Source organism: Liolophura sinensis, chromosome 7, assembly GCF_032854445.1.
Source record: "Liolophura sinensis isolate JHLJ2023 chromosome 7, CUHK_Ljap_v2, whole genome shotgun sequence".
NCBI classification, from domain to species: Eukaryota; Metazoa; Mollusca; class Polyplacophora; order Chitonida; family Chitonidae; genus Liolophura; species Liolophura sinensis.
In genome coordinates, this window is record NC_088301.1 from 30,130,336 (window position 1) to 30,148,471 (window position 18,136).

Consider the following 18,136-nt stretch of genomic DNA (forward strand, 5'->3'; position numbering starts at 1 on the left):
AGACCACAGCGGCGTGGTAGGCCGCGTTGACTAGCACTTTTCCGTCACCTGGTGGAGTAGACATGCTGCTCTATAAAGAAAGGGTCGCGACGTGTATTCAAACGGAGTTTCAGTTCTTGCGGCGTGATATCTGCACCTCGTGCATGCGGCGTAATATCTGCATTTCGTGCATGCGGCATAATATCTGCACCTCGTGCATGTGCATTATAGCGGCTGCGCCACGCGCGTAGCAACACAAGCACTGCAAGGCTGTGAACGCCTAATAACGCTAGGGGCGCCCTCCAGCGGGTGATTTGGTGTGCATTCGTAGAATGCGGTTCCTTCGCAAAATCTGTGGCTCCCCCCTCCTTCGTAGAATCCGGTTCCTTCGGCTGTTTGTTAGAAGAATCAGCTATACCAAGCAAAGCAGCCTTTGCCTCGCGAAGCTCGTCCTTGAGCTTTTCAGCCTTGGCCTTTCTCGCTGCAGCACTCGCTCGACCCGTAGCGACTCTTTTGGGATTCTTCGCAGGGCCGTCATTCGTAGAATCCTCTGTCACCCCCTCCGCTTCCTTCGGGCCTTCCAGATTCGTTGAACTCATGTTCCTCTGGATCATACGGCTCATTTCTAGGACAGCAGTGGTGTTCAAATGAGCCGTGGTCAGCAGTGGTCAGCGCCATGGTTAACGGTGCCAAGTACTTATCATAGCAGTAGTATAGCCAGCAGCTAGCACTGCTAAGCGCCTGTTCAACAAATGGGTCGGTGGCGAGCTGTGCCATGAGCATTGGTCGATTCTCGGGTGGGATTGGTAGGAGCCAGCTGGCCGCCCTTACATATGATCTCAAGAACATACCTCCGAGACCGTTAACCATCCGCGCACCGAGCTTAGCCTCGTACCTGGAGTGCAGCCTTTCAACGTCTTCGTCGCTCATGGCGTCGATCTCAGCGGCTGTTACGTCTTTTCCCAGATATCGCTTGACCTGCCCACCCACCGCAAGTGCCGCCAGCCTATCCCTGAGCTGCCGTGCATCACCTTGTTGGCTGGGGTCGAGCTGTTGGATGGGGCCGGGCTGTTGGCTGGGGCCGGGCTGTTGGCTGGGGCCGGGCTCCTCCTCTGCGCCCAGAATCTCGTCTATAAGCTCGTCGGTATCCATGCTTCATACGTAGGGGCACCTACGTCTAATATATAATCTTAGATGTGGTGGGCGTATCAGTCATTGGCAGGAGCTTAGAATGCGTATTGTTCTTGAGCTTCTGTCGAACCTCTGCCTTTTCGCTCTCGGCCTCGATGATGTGGTTCTTCTGCAGGCATTCGTTGAACGAGTGCCGATCTTTGCAGTGGAATAAAGCCACCCACCTTGTCTGCTCGCGAAAGTCTCTTACTATAGCGCATTTTTTGCGGATGGTAGCCCCAGTTTCGGCTACCTTTTGTTGCCGTGGGTAGGGATACCCCACATACACAACCCACATGCACCCCCACATGGAGCACACATAGGGATACCCAGCATGCGCACACCAGAACACAGCTGCATAGCAACAAGGGATACCCCGCATACACACAGTTGCAAGGGACACCCAGCATGCACACGCCAGAATACTATAGCGCATTTTTTGCGGATGGTAGCCCCAGTTTCGGCTACCTTTTGTTGACGTGGCTAGGGATACCCCGCAACATGCACAGCAACAAGCCAAGGATACATGGTATGTGGCAGAGCAAGCACGAGCCGAAGCCAAGCACGCCAAGGAAGACGCAGAGCAAGCACGAGCAGTAGCCAAGCACGCCAATGAAGACGCAGAGCAAGCACGAGCTGAAGCCAAGCACGATGCAGAGCAAGCACGAGCCGAAGCCAAACACGCCAAGGACGACGCAGAGCAAGCACGAGCCGAAGCCTTGGACACCAAAGACGACGTAGAGCAAGCACGACCGAAGCCAAGCACGCCAAGGAAGACACAGAGCAAGCGCGAGCCGAAGCCAAGCACGCCAAGGACGCCGCCGAGCAAGTACGAGCCGAAGCCAAACACGCCAAGGACGCCGCCGAGCAAACACACAACCTTGTTGTAGAGCCCCATAGCCTTGCCATTTGCCAGGGGAAAAGTGCAGCAGTTCGAGAGCCTGCGGAAGCACAATCGGCCCGTCTAGTCTTGTGGGCACAACAGGAAGAGAAGAACCGACAAATTCCGCCGAAGGCGGTTCCGCAAGCCGCACATCTACAACGTAGTTGCAAAGCAGTTGCAAAGCAAAGCAGGAAGAAGTAGTTGCAGCAAAAAGAGGACCCCACGACCATTTTCGGGTTGCCCCAAATTTCCAATTAGACAGATGGTAGCCCAAGACATATCGAGCAACCGAAGCAATACCCAACAAAGTAGAGCTACAATACAAGCAACATTGCAGTACAAGCAACGTTCCAGACCATGGGCCTGCGGTCCGAAAAGGCCGTGGCTGCCCATCTTCCCGTAGAGAACACGCACGAGAGCAATCTTGTGCCCGATATCGCCCGGGTCGACTACCTAGCCGGCAAACCTGGGCCGCACACATCTGCGCCCCCTCCCGGGGCTTCCGACGTTCGTCGACGACGTCTACGTCTTTGGCTATCTGCGCCGCGAAGACTGTGTAGCCCACGGCGGCCGCCTCTCTTGCACGACCGGAGAAAACAGCGCCGCGAAGGTCGTCGTCGCGCGGATATCCACTGCCGTGCGCGAGAGCATGGGGATGGCCCCCGACGGCACCACCCGTGGCCATATACAGACAAACATTGTCCACACGATCGCGACCCGAGAAACCACCGAGGGGAGTGCCATCCTGTCGACCGTCGCTCGGATCGAGTTCGACACCCGCAAAAAGGCCCTGGCCAAGTAGCGAGAGCTATACCCAGAAACCGAACCGGCTGGCCTCTTCGTGGCGAAGGTGGATGTCTCCGAGATCCCCATGGACGAGCTACTGGCCTCTTTGCCTGCCTTCGAACGCCAGCTGTTGGCCCAAGGCTACGGCCTCTACTCCATCGACTCCCGAGAAGTATCTCGTGGCCAAATGGAGGGTGTGCCAGAACCCCTATTCCCTATATTTTGTCTCAGTCGGCAAAATGTTATCTAAATTTTTAAATCATTTTCCCTATAAACAAGGGATGTAGTTTATGTAGTTTACTCTGAAAACTTTATGGACAAACTTTGCTGCATGATAAAACTCTTCGATAAGTAGCTTTTCTAACAAGTATACAGAGTATATGTAGATGTCGTACCAAATATCAGATGAAATTGCTGAGCACTAAATAAGCTCCCGTACATTTTTCTACTTCAGTAATTCTGTTGTCTATGGTGCGTCCATTTTGACAGTGACCATTGACAGTGACCTTTGACAGTGGTTTGAATAGTGGTTCTCGTCGGAAGACGAGAAGATCGCAAATAAGCAAATCAGGAAAACACGCGTATTTGGACATTCCCTGACACAGAAAGTATAGGCCTACCAGACTAGAACCAGAAAATTAAACAACATATAACTTCTTTAACAGATTACATCGTTGTGCCTTTACACAAGCTACTTATGGTAACTACGTAGATCTCTTCTGGAACTGCCTCCAACTCGAATGCACCGCCTCAAACGTCTCTTTAAAACAAACCGTGCACATCTGCAGTTTCAGTTCTCTTGAAAATTGTCACGCATTAAGATAACATAAATTACATGTAAATAAATGTAAATAATGTTCATAGGCGGGTTAAAATCTTCGTTTCCAGGACATACACGTGGGTTAGCATTGTTCATATTCCACATGTATAACATCACTTAAATAGGAAGGACTACACATTACACAAACCGCATTTACATTGAATATATAGGAATATACAGGGGAGTTAAATGAGAACGACATCGAGTGATGACATTGTCGTAGTTTACAATGGTCATATACATAACCGATGAAATCTGGTCAAATTGCCAATTTATACCCCAGTTAAGATTTTATTCTAGGCATGAGGTGGTTAACACACTGTTCATATTCAACATGCGTGACCGGGTAATTTCTCCCTAAACACTGGTACACTGTATATGTGTATTTATTTTCTATTTTTCGACGACATTTTCACAGAGGAAAGACCAATATTCATATTGTTGGTAGACCTACTGGTAACTATGTACCCGGTAATTGGAACGGATTTAACTTGTAAATACATCGCCTTGTCCCAGACACACGTGTTACTTCTCACGCTCACCTTACTCTTTGTATAAACTTTTCTGCAGCTACGCTGATGTCATAAAATATCCTTCACAGCTTTGTTAATAGTATATACAATTAAGCGTGAGTAATGGGTCGTTGATTTATGTTGTAGTCAGACCATGACTGATAAATAAGTCATTGTTTTTTTCTGTTGTAGTCAGACCATATGTGATAAATAAGTCATTGTTTTTCTGTTGTAGTCAGACCATATGTGATAAATAAGTCATTGTTTTTCTGTTGTAGTCAGACCATATATGATAAATAAGGCAATGTTTTTTCTATTGTAGTCAGGCCATATCTGACAAATAAGTCGTTGTTTTTCTGTTGTATTCCCACTATATATGATAAACAAGGCATTGTTTTTCTATTGTAGTTAGGCCATCTCTGATATATAAGTCGTTGCTTTTCTGTTGTAGTCCGAACATGTCTGATTAATCAGTCATTGTTTTTCTGTTGTAGTTAGACAATAAATGCTAAATAAGTCATCGGTTTTCTGCTCTGGTTCGGCCATCTCTGATAAATAAGTTTTGACGCCATGCCATGCCATAATGTTTAATTTTTTGACGTGAAGAATTCAGTTGTCATGCGCATACATACACTGCAAAGTATTATAGTGTGATATACACTATATATCACTGGGCACTATTTTGTTCACTGGTTCACCATAATATTCGACGTCTCGTTCATGATTTTATATCTCATTGGACTCGTCACATACAGTACACTTAGTTAGCTTCCTGCATGTTAGGTTAATTATATTCCAAATGTGTGTAAATGTACATGTGGTTCATTGATGTTGAAGCAGTTCTCTTCTGTAACTTTCAGAATCAGTATTTTGATTGATGTGCCGGGTTTAATCTGTTAATTAACCTTTTTTGCAAATACAGCTGTGGTGTACTGTCCAATGTCATTCCTCACCAACAGTTCACGGCAGGATTACATATGGAACATTTTACTTTAAACCATACCCAAATACATAATACATAAATAAAACATAAGGTACAATATTTCATCAAACTAGGTAAATTTTATCTCCTCTGTGACAATTAAGGAAATGAAGAAATACATATGTAATATGTACAGGTGACAAAGCTGGAAAAGTATATTAAATTCAATATGCCATAGAGCTGAACAAGTATTTAACAATTCAATATACGTTAGAGTTGAGCAAGTTTATAACAATTCAATATGCGACAGAGCTGAGCAAGTATATAACAATTCAATATGTGACACAGCTGAACAAGTGTACAATTTAATACGTGACATCGCTGAACATGTATATAAGAATTCAATATTCGACAGAGCTGAGCAAGTATATAACAATTCAATATGCGACAGAGCTGAGCAAGTACATAACAATTCAATATGTGACACAGCTGAACAAGTGTACAGTTTAATTTGTGACACCGCTGAACATGTATATAAGAATTCAATATTCGACAGAGCTGAGCAAGTATATAACAATTTAATATCCATCTCAGCAGTATATTTCATTAACCTAGGTAAATTTTATCTCCTCTGTGACAATTAAAGAAATGAAGAAATGCAGTAACATGTAAAGGTGACCAAGTTGGACAAGTATATTACAATATATGACGGTAAAAGACAATTTTGTAAATGTGATTGTGACGTTATAATATACATATACTCAGAGCCAAACTAACTTTAATTTAATATGTGACATAGCTGAACAAATATATAACAATTCAATATGCGACAGAGCTGAGCAAGTATGTAACAATTCAATATGTGACAGAGCTGAGCAAGTATATAACAATTCAATATGTGACACAGCTGAACAAGTGTACAATTTAATACGTGACATAGCTGAACAAGTATATAACATTTTAATATGCGACAGAGCTGAGTAAGTATATAACAATTCAATATGTGACACAGCTGAACAAGTGTACAGTTTAATATGTGACACCGCTGAAAAAAGTATACAAGAATTCAATATTCGACAGAGCTGAGCAAGTATATAACAATTTAATATGCATCTCAGTAGTATATTTCATCAAACTAGGTAAATTTTATCTCCTCTGTGACAATTAAAGAAATGAAGAAATGCAGTAACATATAAAGGTGACCAAGCTGGACAAGTATATCACAATACATGACGGTAAAAGACAATTTCGGAAAAGTGATTGTGGCGTTATAATATACAAGTACTCAGAGCCAAACTAACTTTAATTTAATATGTGACATAGCTGAACAAATATATAACAATTCAATATGCGACAGAGCTGAACAAGTATATAACAATTCAATATGTGACAGAGCTGAACACGTGTACAATTTAATACGTGACATAGCTGAACAAGTATATAACAATTCAATATGCGACAGAGCTGAGCAAGTATATAACAATTCAATATGTAAGAGCTGAACAGGTATATAACAATTCAATATGTGACACAGCTGGACAAGTATATAACAATTCAATATATGACAAAGCTGAACAAGTATATAACAATTCAATATGCGATAGAGCTAAACAAGTGTACAACAATTTAATCTCTGACACAGCTGAACAAGTATATAACAATTCAACATGCAACAGAGCTGAACAAGTATATAACAATTTAATATGCGACAGAGTATCTCAGCAGTATGTTTCATGAAACTAGGTAAATTTTATCTCCTCTGTGACAATTAAGGAAATGAAGAAATGCATAAGTAACATGTAAAGGTGACCAAGCTGGACAAGTATATTACAATATATGACGGTAAAAGACAATTTTGTAAATGTGATTGTGACGTCATAATACATGTACTCAGAGCAAAATTATCTAACTGTTTTGTAAGGAATTGACCTGATCATTTCATTACACCATCAACCTTCCTGAATATTTAAAACAGACACGCCGAATATATTTTAGGATGTGATGTTAATTTACAAGGGTTTTGGTCAAATTTCGAACAGCATTTAAATGTATTTCAAGAAATAAATCCTGGTGCCAATTTTACAAAGCCACTTTTAACTTTAATTCAAAACCTCATCACAATGTTTATTTTTTGGTGCGGAAAGTTTGAGACATTTGATAACAGTAATGTGGTGGTCACTATTGGGATTAATGGGGTCAAACAATAGCCTTTAAAATGGTATTTAAATCTTGACTTAAGTCACAAATGGCTTAGGGGAATTTGCCCCTGATTTTTATGAACACACGAATACATTCTTCAGTGTTTGGTTGACGACACTGTTTTGTTTGGGTAGACAGTGGAGCTCAGATTGGTGTAATTGGTGTCCTTGTCCGTCTCCAGCAGGGAGAAGCGGATCTTGTCATACTCCTTCTCGGTGACAGCTTCATAATGAGCCTCCTCCTCGACCGCCGTGTTGTAGTACGTGACCGTGTCGGAGTCATGTCCGGCATTTGGCACCTCAGGGATGGGAACCTCGTGTGTGACGCCAGTGTTCCTGGCTGAGCTCTCTGTACCATCTGGGGAACCAGACTGACGTCTTCTTCTGAAACAATACATGTACCTCCTGCTTATTTCATAGCGCTAAAAAGCAACCAAAAATGTCAACACAACGAAGTATACATCTGTTATAGACCGCACATTTAATATGTTACTGGACCATTCGCTGGCTGGGCGGTAAAATGACGCCTTCACATGTATATCCACTTGACATTGACCCAAGAAGTCGTTGTCCTGTGACCTCTACCACAGACTTTCTTGACTTAAACCCGTTATACAAGCGAAAAATGTTCATGAGTTTAAGAATGAATAAAATGTTCCTGCTTAAGTCCTTTAACACGGGTAAGGTCTCACTAATATCATGTTTTAGATTGTAAACCCACAAGAATTGAGCTCCACCTTGATGGGACATACTTAAGCGAGCGAAGGACAGATGTTTCACGTGGCTGTATACAGATCAGAATGACAAATAGGAACTTGAAAATCGTCCGACACTTACACGACGAGGACCAAAGCGGTAATGATAGCTGCTGCCACAATGACACTCATCACAGAGCCGATAATCACACCAGTGTAGTCGATGACTGGTGCTGAAATGATAGCAAGACAATCGTCATTAAATAGGTCTGTGTATTTTTTACTTATTTCACACAAGCTCCTTGAATGAGACTAGCGTTGCTATCAATAAACAAAACGCATCTCATGTGGAGATTTTCGGGTCAAAGTATAAATGTGTTGGATGAAAGAATTAACGTATTATTACAATTCAACATTATATTAATCGGCTTCTGGAGACAATAATTTAGCTCATTTCAGTTATTTATTTCATTTATTTGATTGGTGTTTAACGCCGTACTCAGGAACATGTCACTTAGACGAAGGCGGCAAGCATTGTGGTAGGAGGAAACCGGACAGAGTGCGGGGAAAACCCACTACCATCCGCAGGTTACAGACAAACCTTCTCACGTACGGCTGGAGAGAAAGCCAGTACGAGCTCTACCTGAACTCACAGGAACCGCACAGGCTCCTATGCCATTGCTCCGTGCTGGTGTATAGACCCCCTCGGTCACGGAGGCCCATCATGTCAATTAAGAAGCAGAAACTGTTACAACTAGGCACAGTTGGTGTTAGATCTACTGAAATGATAAGGCATTCGGCGAAGGAAAATCTTTGCAGTGGAAAGAAAGGCATCCCACGACAGATCAATTTCCTGATGGTGATTGTATTTGTAGACATAAGGAGCTTCGCGGAAGACATGTGGAGCTTCGCTGAGGACATGTGGATCTTCCAGGAAGACTTGTGGAGCTTGGCGAAAACAATGGGGTGCTTGTGGAAGACATGTGGAAATTCGCGGAAGACATGGGGTGTTTTCTGGAAGACATAACTTGCTTCGTGGAAGAAACGAGGTGCTTCTCGGAAGATATGGGGTGCATCGCGGAAGACATGGGAGCGTCGTGAAAGAAAAGGGGTGGTTCGTGAAAGACATGGCAGGTTTCGTGAAAGACATGACATGTTTCTGGGAAGACATGGGATATTTTGTGGAAGACATGGGGTACTTCGCGGAAGCAAACGAGTGCTTCCTGAAAGCCATGGGGATGTTTCGTGAAAGACAGCTTGCTTTGTGGAAGACATGGGGTGCTTCACGGAAGATATGTGGAGCTTCGCGGAAGACATGTGGAGCTTTGCGGAAGACGTGGTGCTTCGCGGAAGACATGGGGTGTTTCGCGGAAGACATGGGGAGCTTCGTGGAGGACATGAGATGGATCGTGGGAGACACGGGTGCTTCCAGAAAAGCATAAGATGTTTTGTGTAATTCATTGAATGTTTCGTGAAAGGCATGGCGTGCTTCAAAGTACCAGAGGTAACATTTCACCTGGGACTGATGCAGTTCTCACTACAGGTAAGTTCACAGTTATCTCCCCCGTGACCCTGGGTATATTACCTGCCACACAGCGCTCCCCTGTGTAACCAGAGTTACATCCTCCATCACAGACACAAATACTAACGTTACAGGTGAGCTTGACACAGTTCTCGATACAGGTAAGTACAGTTATTTGCCCGTGACCCTGGGTATGTTACCTGTCCCACAGCGCCCTCTTGTGTAACCAGAATTACATCCTCCATCACAGACACAAATACTAGCGTTACAGGTGAGCTTGACACAGCTCTCAATATAGGTAAGTACAGTTATTTCCCCGTGACCCTGGGTATGTTACCTGTCCCACAGCGCCCTCCTGTGTAACCAGAATTACATCCTCCATCACATACACCAGTAGTAACGTTACAGGTGAGCTTGACACAGCTCTCAATACAGGTAAGTGCACAGTTATTTCCCCGTGACCCTGGGTATGTTACCTGTCCCACAGCGCCCTCCTGTGTAACCAGAATTACATCCTCCATCACATACACCAGTAGTAACGTTACAGGTGAGCTTGACACAGTTCTCACTACAGGTAAGTACACAGTTATTTCCTCGTGACCCTGGGTATGTTACCTGTCCCACAGCGCCCTCCTGTGTAACCAGAATTACATCCTCCATCACAGACACCAGTAGTAACGTTACAGGTGAGCTTGACACAGTTCTCACTACAGGTAAGTACACAGTTATTTCCCCGTGACCCTGGGTATGTTACCTGTCCCACAACGCCCCCCTGTGTAACCAGAATTACATCCTCCATCACAGACACCAGTGGTAACGTTACAGGTGAGCTTGACACAGTTCTCACTACAGGTAAGTACACAGTTATTTTCCCGTGACCCTGGGTATGTTACCTGCCCCACAGCGCCCCCCCTGTGTAACCAGAATTACATCCTCCATCACATACACCAGTGGTAACGTTACAGGTGAGCTTGACACAGTTCTCACTACAGGTAAGTACACAGTTATTTCCCCGTGACCCTGGGTATGTTACCTGTCCCACAGCGCCCCCCTGTGTAACCAGAATTACATCCTCCATCACAGACACCAGTGGTAACGTTACAGGTGAGCTTGACACAGTTCTCACTACAGGTAAGTACACAGTTATTTCCCCGTGACCCTGGGTATGTTACCTGTCCCACAGCGCCCCCCTGTGTAACCAGAATTACATCCTCCATCACAGACACCAGTGGTAACGTTACAGGTGAGCTTGACACAGTTCTCACTACAGGTAAGTACACAGTTATTTCCCCACGTGCCAGGGTCACATGCTGAAATGAAAATAAACAGATTATTTCTTTATGTCCATACATGTTTAGAACTATGACTTTCTAATCCCAGTACACACTTAATGTCTAACTTGTACATAAGGTATATTATAGCGGCTATGTTCACTCTTACGTCCTAATGATTTAACTCTCTAATCAAGCTAAAGATCAATCTGCCATTTGTCCTCGAAGCTTAACTTCCTATTAACACATACGGTGGCCCAAATACGACATTTTCCTTTTTTTCTTAACTTTTGTAACATTTTCTTAGGTTTTCACCTGGGTGGAAACTCGCTTGATGCAAGAAGCCTCGTTCTCGTTTCCGTGGGCAGAATGATGATGAACTACAACATGTAAGAACATCAGCATGACGGAGAAAGGCGTAGATGAGTCACATGGAATTCCACAAGACCTCTCTATAGAGTTTCCCTTAAATTTTATCTGTAGTCGAAATGATTTCATTTTCCATTCTCCGCCATTTTTGGACCAGAACGAGGCATTTGGTATCACGTAAGTTTCCACCGGGTGAAAACGTTTTAACCCAGGTGGAAACCTACGAAAATTGACCAAAGTTAAGAAAAAAAGAAAAATTCGTATATGGGCCGGTGTAAACACATCACAAGACGGCCTACCAGTAGATACAGAACTGTAGTTCCCATTTTTTATATACTCATAGACGTTGAACTACAGTGAGAAAACTCAGGAAATTGGGCGGGAACATATAGCTGGTTAAACACGGAACAAATATTACATTACAGAAAGGAAGTAAGGATCAACTGTTCAATATGAACGCATGTTTACAATAAAGTTTTGTCTTGCGCAGCTGTTCAAGGTTTAGTTATTTACCACAGCTTCCATATATTGCTAGTTTTTCTGCTTCACGTGAGGTATACCCTCCTCTCCAACTGCCCCCCCCCCCCCCCCATATTGTAATATAGCCTCGGTCTAGATCGGGTTAAAGACGTCCAATGTCTGTAGCTTTCTGGTTGTAGTTTTCCATCTATACAGCTTTGTTTTTTTGTTTTCCGTGGTCAGAACTCTGTGTTGGTCATATGTACCTCCAACTCCGTCGCCACGTCTGTTGGCTCGTACTGAGAGTTCGTAGGTTAACACTTAACAGTCTGTCTTGGAAAAAACTACCAGCAATATTACAACACAGGGTTATTACCTGTAGAATTGGTCTTTAAGTTGTATCACTCTTAAGATAGGGCTTTTGCACACCAACTTCATTTGAAAAAATACTTTAAAAGTAGTGGCGAACATTGTACTGACGAGTATAGCAAAGGCCTCTGTGTCCCGTGGCACGGCGGTGATTAACCGAGGAACAATTGTAAATACAACAGTGAAAAGTCTACTCACGTGTACAGCGAGGTCCTATGTGTCCTGTGGCACAGCGGGGATTCCCCGTGGGACATTCGCCACTGACCAGATCGCAGACAGCTCCGTCATGACACTGACCACAGGTCTCCTCACAGTCAGAACCCCATTTGTACGAGCTGCAGGCTGATCATACAAATAAATCTCTGGTATTAAGGAAGTATTTCACATACTGGTACCTTGTTATTGATGATTTGTCAACATAAGAGGAAATATGGGGAAGAAAAATAAGACTGCAAATGTACTATAAGTTGGAATCTTTACTCTTTACATAGTTTTTGCTTTCACATGACTTCACTTCCGCTGTATCAGCTAAAACCTCATTTGCTCACATGTATTTTTTTTCTTTGCCTGCACTAAATTGTAAGTCAATCGGACATGGGGATCAGAAAAGAATGACTCTGTCGCCTGGTCATGTGACTCAGGATACCCAAATTTTACTCACTATCTCCAGGTCTAATACTTACCAAATGTTTTATCCATTTCTGCCTTGCCGTTTTTAAATGCAGACGTTTTTCAAAATTAGTGCGATTTTCTTTTAGGCATGTCCTGCTTCCGGTTAACAGACGTAGCTTATGGTTATGTAAAACTTGTCTTTTTGCTTTGGGATAAAGTAATGGTCCTTAAGACTGTGCCTCTGCCTTCGTTTGTTAAAGAGAAATACCCACATCCTGTTTTAAGGATGTCACTTCCTGTTTTGCAAAAATTGCATATTCGGAATCTACGTTTAAAATTGCTTCAGATAGATTATTTTCCACAGGGAATTTTTTGGGCAAAATGAGTCTTGTGGTCACATGACATTTTTACCCAATGACGAACGTGTAACATTTTCAACCAACAAAGTCCTCGTGAATAAATTGAACATTACAAGGATTTGTGCAACTGCAGTTTCAATTCCTGCTCAATGGCATCAGCAGTTATGAAGAAGAATATGTATTTCGTTATGTATAAAATCCAACAATGCCGTCAAGTTAAGTCAGTAAAAGTTTCCTAAAGTCGAGGTGCACAACTTCAGGTCCTAACCCAAAATATACTGAAATGTAATAAATGTTTGATTTTCTCAACAACAAAAAACGCTCCACAATTTCGGTGAAAATAATAATGATCCGAACATATAGGCCTACAATAAGGATGCAAGATTGAATGGACTGAATCTGTAATATTAACTCTAATGATTTCAGTCAGGTCTCAAGCCTAAAGGCTGAATTCTCTAAACAAAACAACACAACAAAAACAACAGGCATTCAAGTCTGAACCACTTGAAACCTTATTATTCCGTTCTGAGAGTATGCATTAATTATCTCTCTAATAACTCTTCGAGTCAAGAAACTCCAAGCAAAGTGACAAGGTGATGGATTAAAGGTTTTGAATGTTTACATTTACTTCTAACCAAATATACATGTAAGAAAAAGTAAGTGCACGAAGCTCTCTGCAGTCTGACACTGACAGCCATCTTCGTTAGCCACATCACAATGAGAACAGGGCAAAAAAACCGAAAAATGCCCTGCAAGTCCGGTGTCTTGTCTGCGTGCTGATTATCCCTGTTGCTCCGTCTAATTGCTTATGTTAATGCTACATAATTACAGCCATGCTGATATGGACCATTCTTACAGCCTATACAGATACTACATGATCACTTCCATAAGGAGACTGGTCACTATTTATGCCCTATACAGATACTACAGGATCACTTCCATGAGGAGACTGGTCACTACTTATGCCTTATACAGATACTACAGGATCACTTCCACGAGGAGACTGGTCACTACTTATGCCCTATACAGATACTACAGGATCACCTCCATGAGGAGACTGGTCACTGCTTATGCCTTATGGAGATACTACAGGATCGCTTCCATGGGACTGGTCACTAGTTATGCTCTATACAGATACTACAGGATCACTTCCATAAGGAGACTGGTCACTATTTATGCCCTATACAGATACTACAGGATCACTTCCATGAGGAGACTGGTCACTACTTATGCCCTATACAGATACTACAGGATCACCTCCATGAGGAGACTGGTCACTACTTGTAGCCTGTGAAAGCACTACAAAACCACGCTTACCAGGGGCTCGTTATTATTACGGTGTAATACATGTAAGTAACAATAAGTGCTTATAGTTCCTGCTGTTCATGAAAGCAAATTTTAGATTTGGTAACAAGGCCGTCGGGAGCTCCTCTGTACGGGATAAATGAATGTAGAATTTCAGATTAAAGTCGTGAATTTGGTAATTTACAGTAATTAATATTAACTTTCTGAGACACGATCTCTAACATTCACTTCAATATTGGTTCTAACGCACAATACGTGGTGCTACGCAATGACTCAGTAGCCTCTCACCAATGCTGTCGCTGTGAGATTCAGCTCAGATTGGTTGCATCCTGCACCATTTCATCCAAGATTAGAAGTTTAGCTTAAAATGTATTAATGAAGGAGGCCCCATGACTACCCTCCATGCAAACACGTGTCTTATAAATTGGCCTCATGAATACCCTCCATGCCTTCGGATGACACAGCGGTCATTACCCGCGGAACAGTTGTGAATGCAGTAAAGAAGAGTCTACTCACGTGTACAGCGAAATCCTGTATGTCCGGTGGCACAGCGGTGATTACCCGGGAAACAGTTGTGAATGCGGTAAGGAAAAGTCTACTCACGTGTACGGCGAAGTCCTATATGTCCGGTGGCACCGAGCTGATTACCCGGGGAACAGTTGTGAATGCAATAAAGAAAAGCCTACTCATGTGTACAGTGGTGATCACCCCGGGAACAGTTGTAAATCCAGTAAAGAAAAGTCTACTCACGTGTACAGCGAAGTCCTATGTGTCCGGTGTCACAGCGGGGATCCCCCGTGGGACATTCCCCACTGACCAGGTCGCAGACAGCTCCGTCATGACACTGACCACAGGTCTCTTCACAGTCAGGACCCCATCTGTACGAGCTGCAGTCTGATCGTACAAATATATCACTGGTATTATTTGTCCAGTATTTAATTACATAGTCAATCCAATGCCGATAAGTTTACAGGACTATGTTGAAATATAGCTGTCAGGGATGTCAGCTACGGCAAGGGTTCAAGGAAGTATTTCATGTGCCGATTCCTTGTAATTATTCAACATAAGAGGAGAAATGCGAAGAAGAAATACCTGCTAAGACTGTTAATGTGCCATCAACTGAAACGAGGTGATGACATGGCCGACTGGCGTGAGCAATACAAGTCTAGTGCAAAGTGCCTGATGTCAATTTCCTGACGTCAATGATTTTTTTGTCTCTTGAAAAGAAAGTGTATTGACAATATCATACAGCAACCTTCTTAAAAATAAAAATATCATTCGTGGTTAAGATTGTCGTGCACAAATCATCAGGATTATGTTACAGAAAAGTCTGTGTCTACGGCAGCAACATAACAACTGAACCTGAGCTGTGAAGACTGACATAGGGGTCTTGAGAAGTACGTGTTTGTTGAAATGATATGAGGTTGGTACCTCACTAAACAGCCGACTGATTCACACCATTTCTCAAAATTGATCTTAAAATAGTTTTCGTTGGTAAAACGTTATCTTTGAAAACAAGGAAATTGTTGGCTTTGTAAATTGTCAACCTCGCCATTCTACAAACTCTGTTGACAAACAAGAGGTTAACTCTCTTTGGACCTTTCAAAAGCCCAAATAACATAAAATACTGATAAGGGGTAGTGTTTAAGATTATCGATGAACCATGATTGAACTATATCAGGTATATAAGAAATAAAATCCTTCAGCTTCTCACAGTTCACAAAGTGATGTAGGAGATGGTCTACATATACATTACAAAATACACGTGAGTTAGCATGTATTAACCTGAACCTATACAGTTTTTCTTTGGTTTACACAACATCATGCTTTATTTTCCAGTCTAACTGTATGCAGTCTGTACTTTTTCCCTGAAGGACATACGTCTGTAAAGAATTCATCAAACGCTAATGTTGGGAAAACTCGACGTCAGTATTCATAAGCCGCAGGGTCTTTTTGAGAAAAGACTGACATTTGCCGGCTCACCGTCATGCATAGCCTTGAGTTCCCATATGTTTTGCCTTTGCCAATCGACTTGTCGAATTAACCAAGAATTTAAAGTGTCCCCTGTACTTAAAATCGAGAATTGGTGGCATCACGAGATAGCTTGCATTAACATTAAGTACCGTTGAAGTGCCACATATGATATCTGTGCGTGCAGTATTAATGGAGACATGGGACTGCTATTCAGACTGCTATTCACAAAAGCGCCTCCTGGTATTAGAATCGGCAATGACTGCATCACGTGATAGCCCGTATCAAGTGTCTTTAATGTACCAACTATGATGTGTGTAGATGCAGCATTAATGGAAATGTGGGTCAGACTGCTATTTACAGAAGAGCCCTATGGTGTTAAAATCGAGAATTATTGGTATTACGTGATAGCCCGCATTAAGTGCCATTAATGTACCAAAAATGATGTCTGTAAGAGCAGTATTATTGGAGATATAGCCTAATATATAATTTATAGAAATAATGACTTCTATAAAAACAGTCAAACTTTACTCATGTTCAAAAACTTAGATCTGGTAGCAAGGCTACCAAGAGCTGGCCTGTACGAGGCGAAGAAATGCATAACTTTAGTTCAAAGTCGTGAATTTGGTAATTTACAATAATAAATATACACACAGAGCATCGACGATGGAACATACCCCTAGTGTCATAGTGCCTTATATGTATGTAATACAATACATTACTGTACAATACTCTCTGAGACACCATCCCTAACATTCACTTTAACATTGGTTCTAATACACAATACATAGCGCTGCGTAATGACTCAGGAGCTTCTCACCAGTGATATCGCTGTGAGGCCCAGCTCTGGCTTCCTCTCGTACCACTTCATCCAAGATTGAATTTATTTATTTATTTGATTGGTGTTTTACGCCATACTCCGGCGGTGGCCAGCATTATGTTGAGAGGAAACCGAGAAGGCCCGGGGGGGGGGGGGGAGCCCACGACCATCCGCAGGTTGTTGCTTCAAGATTAGAAGTTTTTGACATCAGCTCAAAGCGTTTTAGTGAAACAAGCCCCATGACTCCCCTCCATGCACTCACATCTCTTATAAACAGGCCCCATGACTGCCCTCCATGCACACACCTGTCTTAGAAACATGCCCCATGAATATCCTCCATGTACACACCTGTCTTACAAACAGGCCCCATAAATGCCCTCCATGCACACACCTGTCTTACAAACAGGCCCCATGACAGCCCCCCAAGCACACATCTGTCTTATAAACAGCGACCATGACTACCCTCCATGCCCTCACCTGTCTTACAAACATAACCCATAAATATCCTCCTTGCACACACCTGTCTTACAATCAGGCACCATGAATGCCCTCCATGCACACACCTGTCTTATAAACAGCGCCGATGACTACCCTTCATGCCCTATCCTGTCTTACAAACAGGCCCCATGACTGCCCTCCATGCACACGTGTCTTTTAAACAGGCCCTATGACTGCCCTCCATGCACACACCTGTCTTAGTAAGAGCCCATTACTACCCTGCATGCCCTCACCTCTCTTACAAACAAGCCCCATGACTGCCCTCCATGCACTCACCTGTCTTACAAACAGGCGCCATGAAGCCCTCCACCCACTTACCCGTCTTATAAACCGACCCCAATACAACCCTCCATGGACTCACCAGTTTTACAAACAGGTTCCATGACTGTCCCCCCCCCCCATGTTTGGACTAAAGTCTTATAGACAGCACCCATGACTACCCTCCATAAACTCACCTGTCTTACAAACATGCCCCATGAATATCCTCCATGAACACACCTGTCTTAGAAACAGGCCACATGATTGCCCTCCATGCACTCACCTGTCACACAAACAAGACCCATCATTGCCCTCCATGCATTCACTTGTCTTACAAACAGACCCCATGACAACCCTC

General features: G+C 43.2%; 3 protein-coding genes across 3 annotated transcripts in view; 1 reads left to right on the forward strand and 2 right to left on the reverse strand.

Annotated features, from left to right (window-relative positions):
- The first annotated feature begins 1,173 nt into the window (after positions 1–1,173).
- LOC135470832 (uncharacterized) lies at positions 1,174–2,039 on the forward strand. Its single transcript, XM_064749877.1, has 2 exons — positions 1,174–1,178; positions 1,637–2,039. The coding sequence occupies exons 1-2, from the start codon at positions 1,174–1,176 to the stop codon at positions 2,037–2,039; spliced, it is 408 nt and encodes a 135-aa protein (XP_064605947.1).
- Positions 2,040–5,200: 3,161 nt separating this feature from the next.
- The window catches only part of LOC135470833 (multiple epidermal growth factor-like domains protein 10), a 77,066-nt gene continuing 64,130 nt past the window's right edge, over positions 5,201–18,136 (reverse strand). The window contains exons 11-13 of the mRNA XM_064749878.1: positions 14,982–15,125; positions 8,108–8,198; positions 5,201–7,654 (exon numbers count right to left, since the gene is read on the reverse strand). Of these exons, the coding sequence (XP_064605948.1) occupies positions 7,369–7,654; positions 8,108–8,198; positions 14,982–15,125 (521 nt within the window). The 3' untranslated portion in view covers positions 5,201–7,368. The remainder of the gene's footprint in view (positions 7,655–8,107; positions 8,199–14,981; positions 15,126–18,136) is intronic.
- LOC135469701 (scavenger receptor class F member 1-like) lies at positions 9,796–12,654 on the reverse strand. Its single transcript, XM_064748263.1, has 5 exons — positions 12,639–12,654; positions 12,154–12,297; positions 10,660–10,797; positions 10,103–10,333; positions 9,796–10,055 (listed from the first exon to the last, which is right to left on the reverse strand). Exons 1-5 carry the CDS (start codon positions 12,652–12,654, stop codon positions 9,796–9,798), a joined length of 789 nt encoding a protein of 262 aa, XP_064604333.1.

Coding starts and splice junctions, on each gene's coding strand:
- LOC135469701 (XM_064748263.1), bottom strand. Junction 10,798..12,153: donor CATAGGACCTCGCTGTACAC/GTGAGTAGACTT, acceptor TTTTCATTTCAG/CATGTGACCCTGGCACGTGG. Junction 10,334..10,659: donor AGGGGGGCGCTGTGGGACAG/GTAACATACCCA, acceptor ACTTACCTGTAG/TGAGAACTGTGTCAAGCTCA.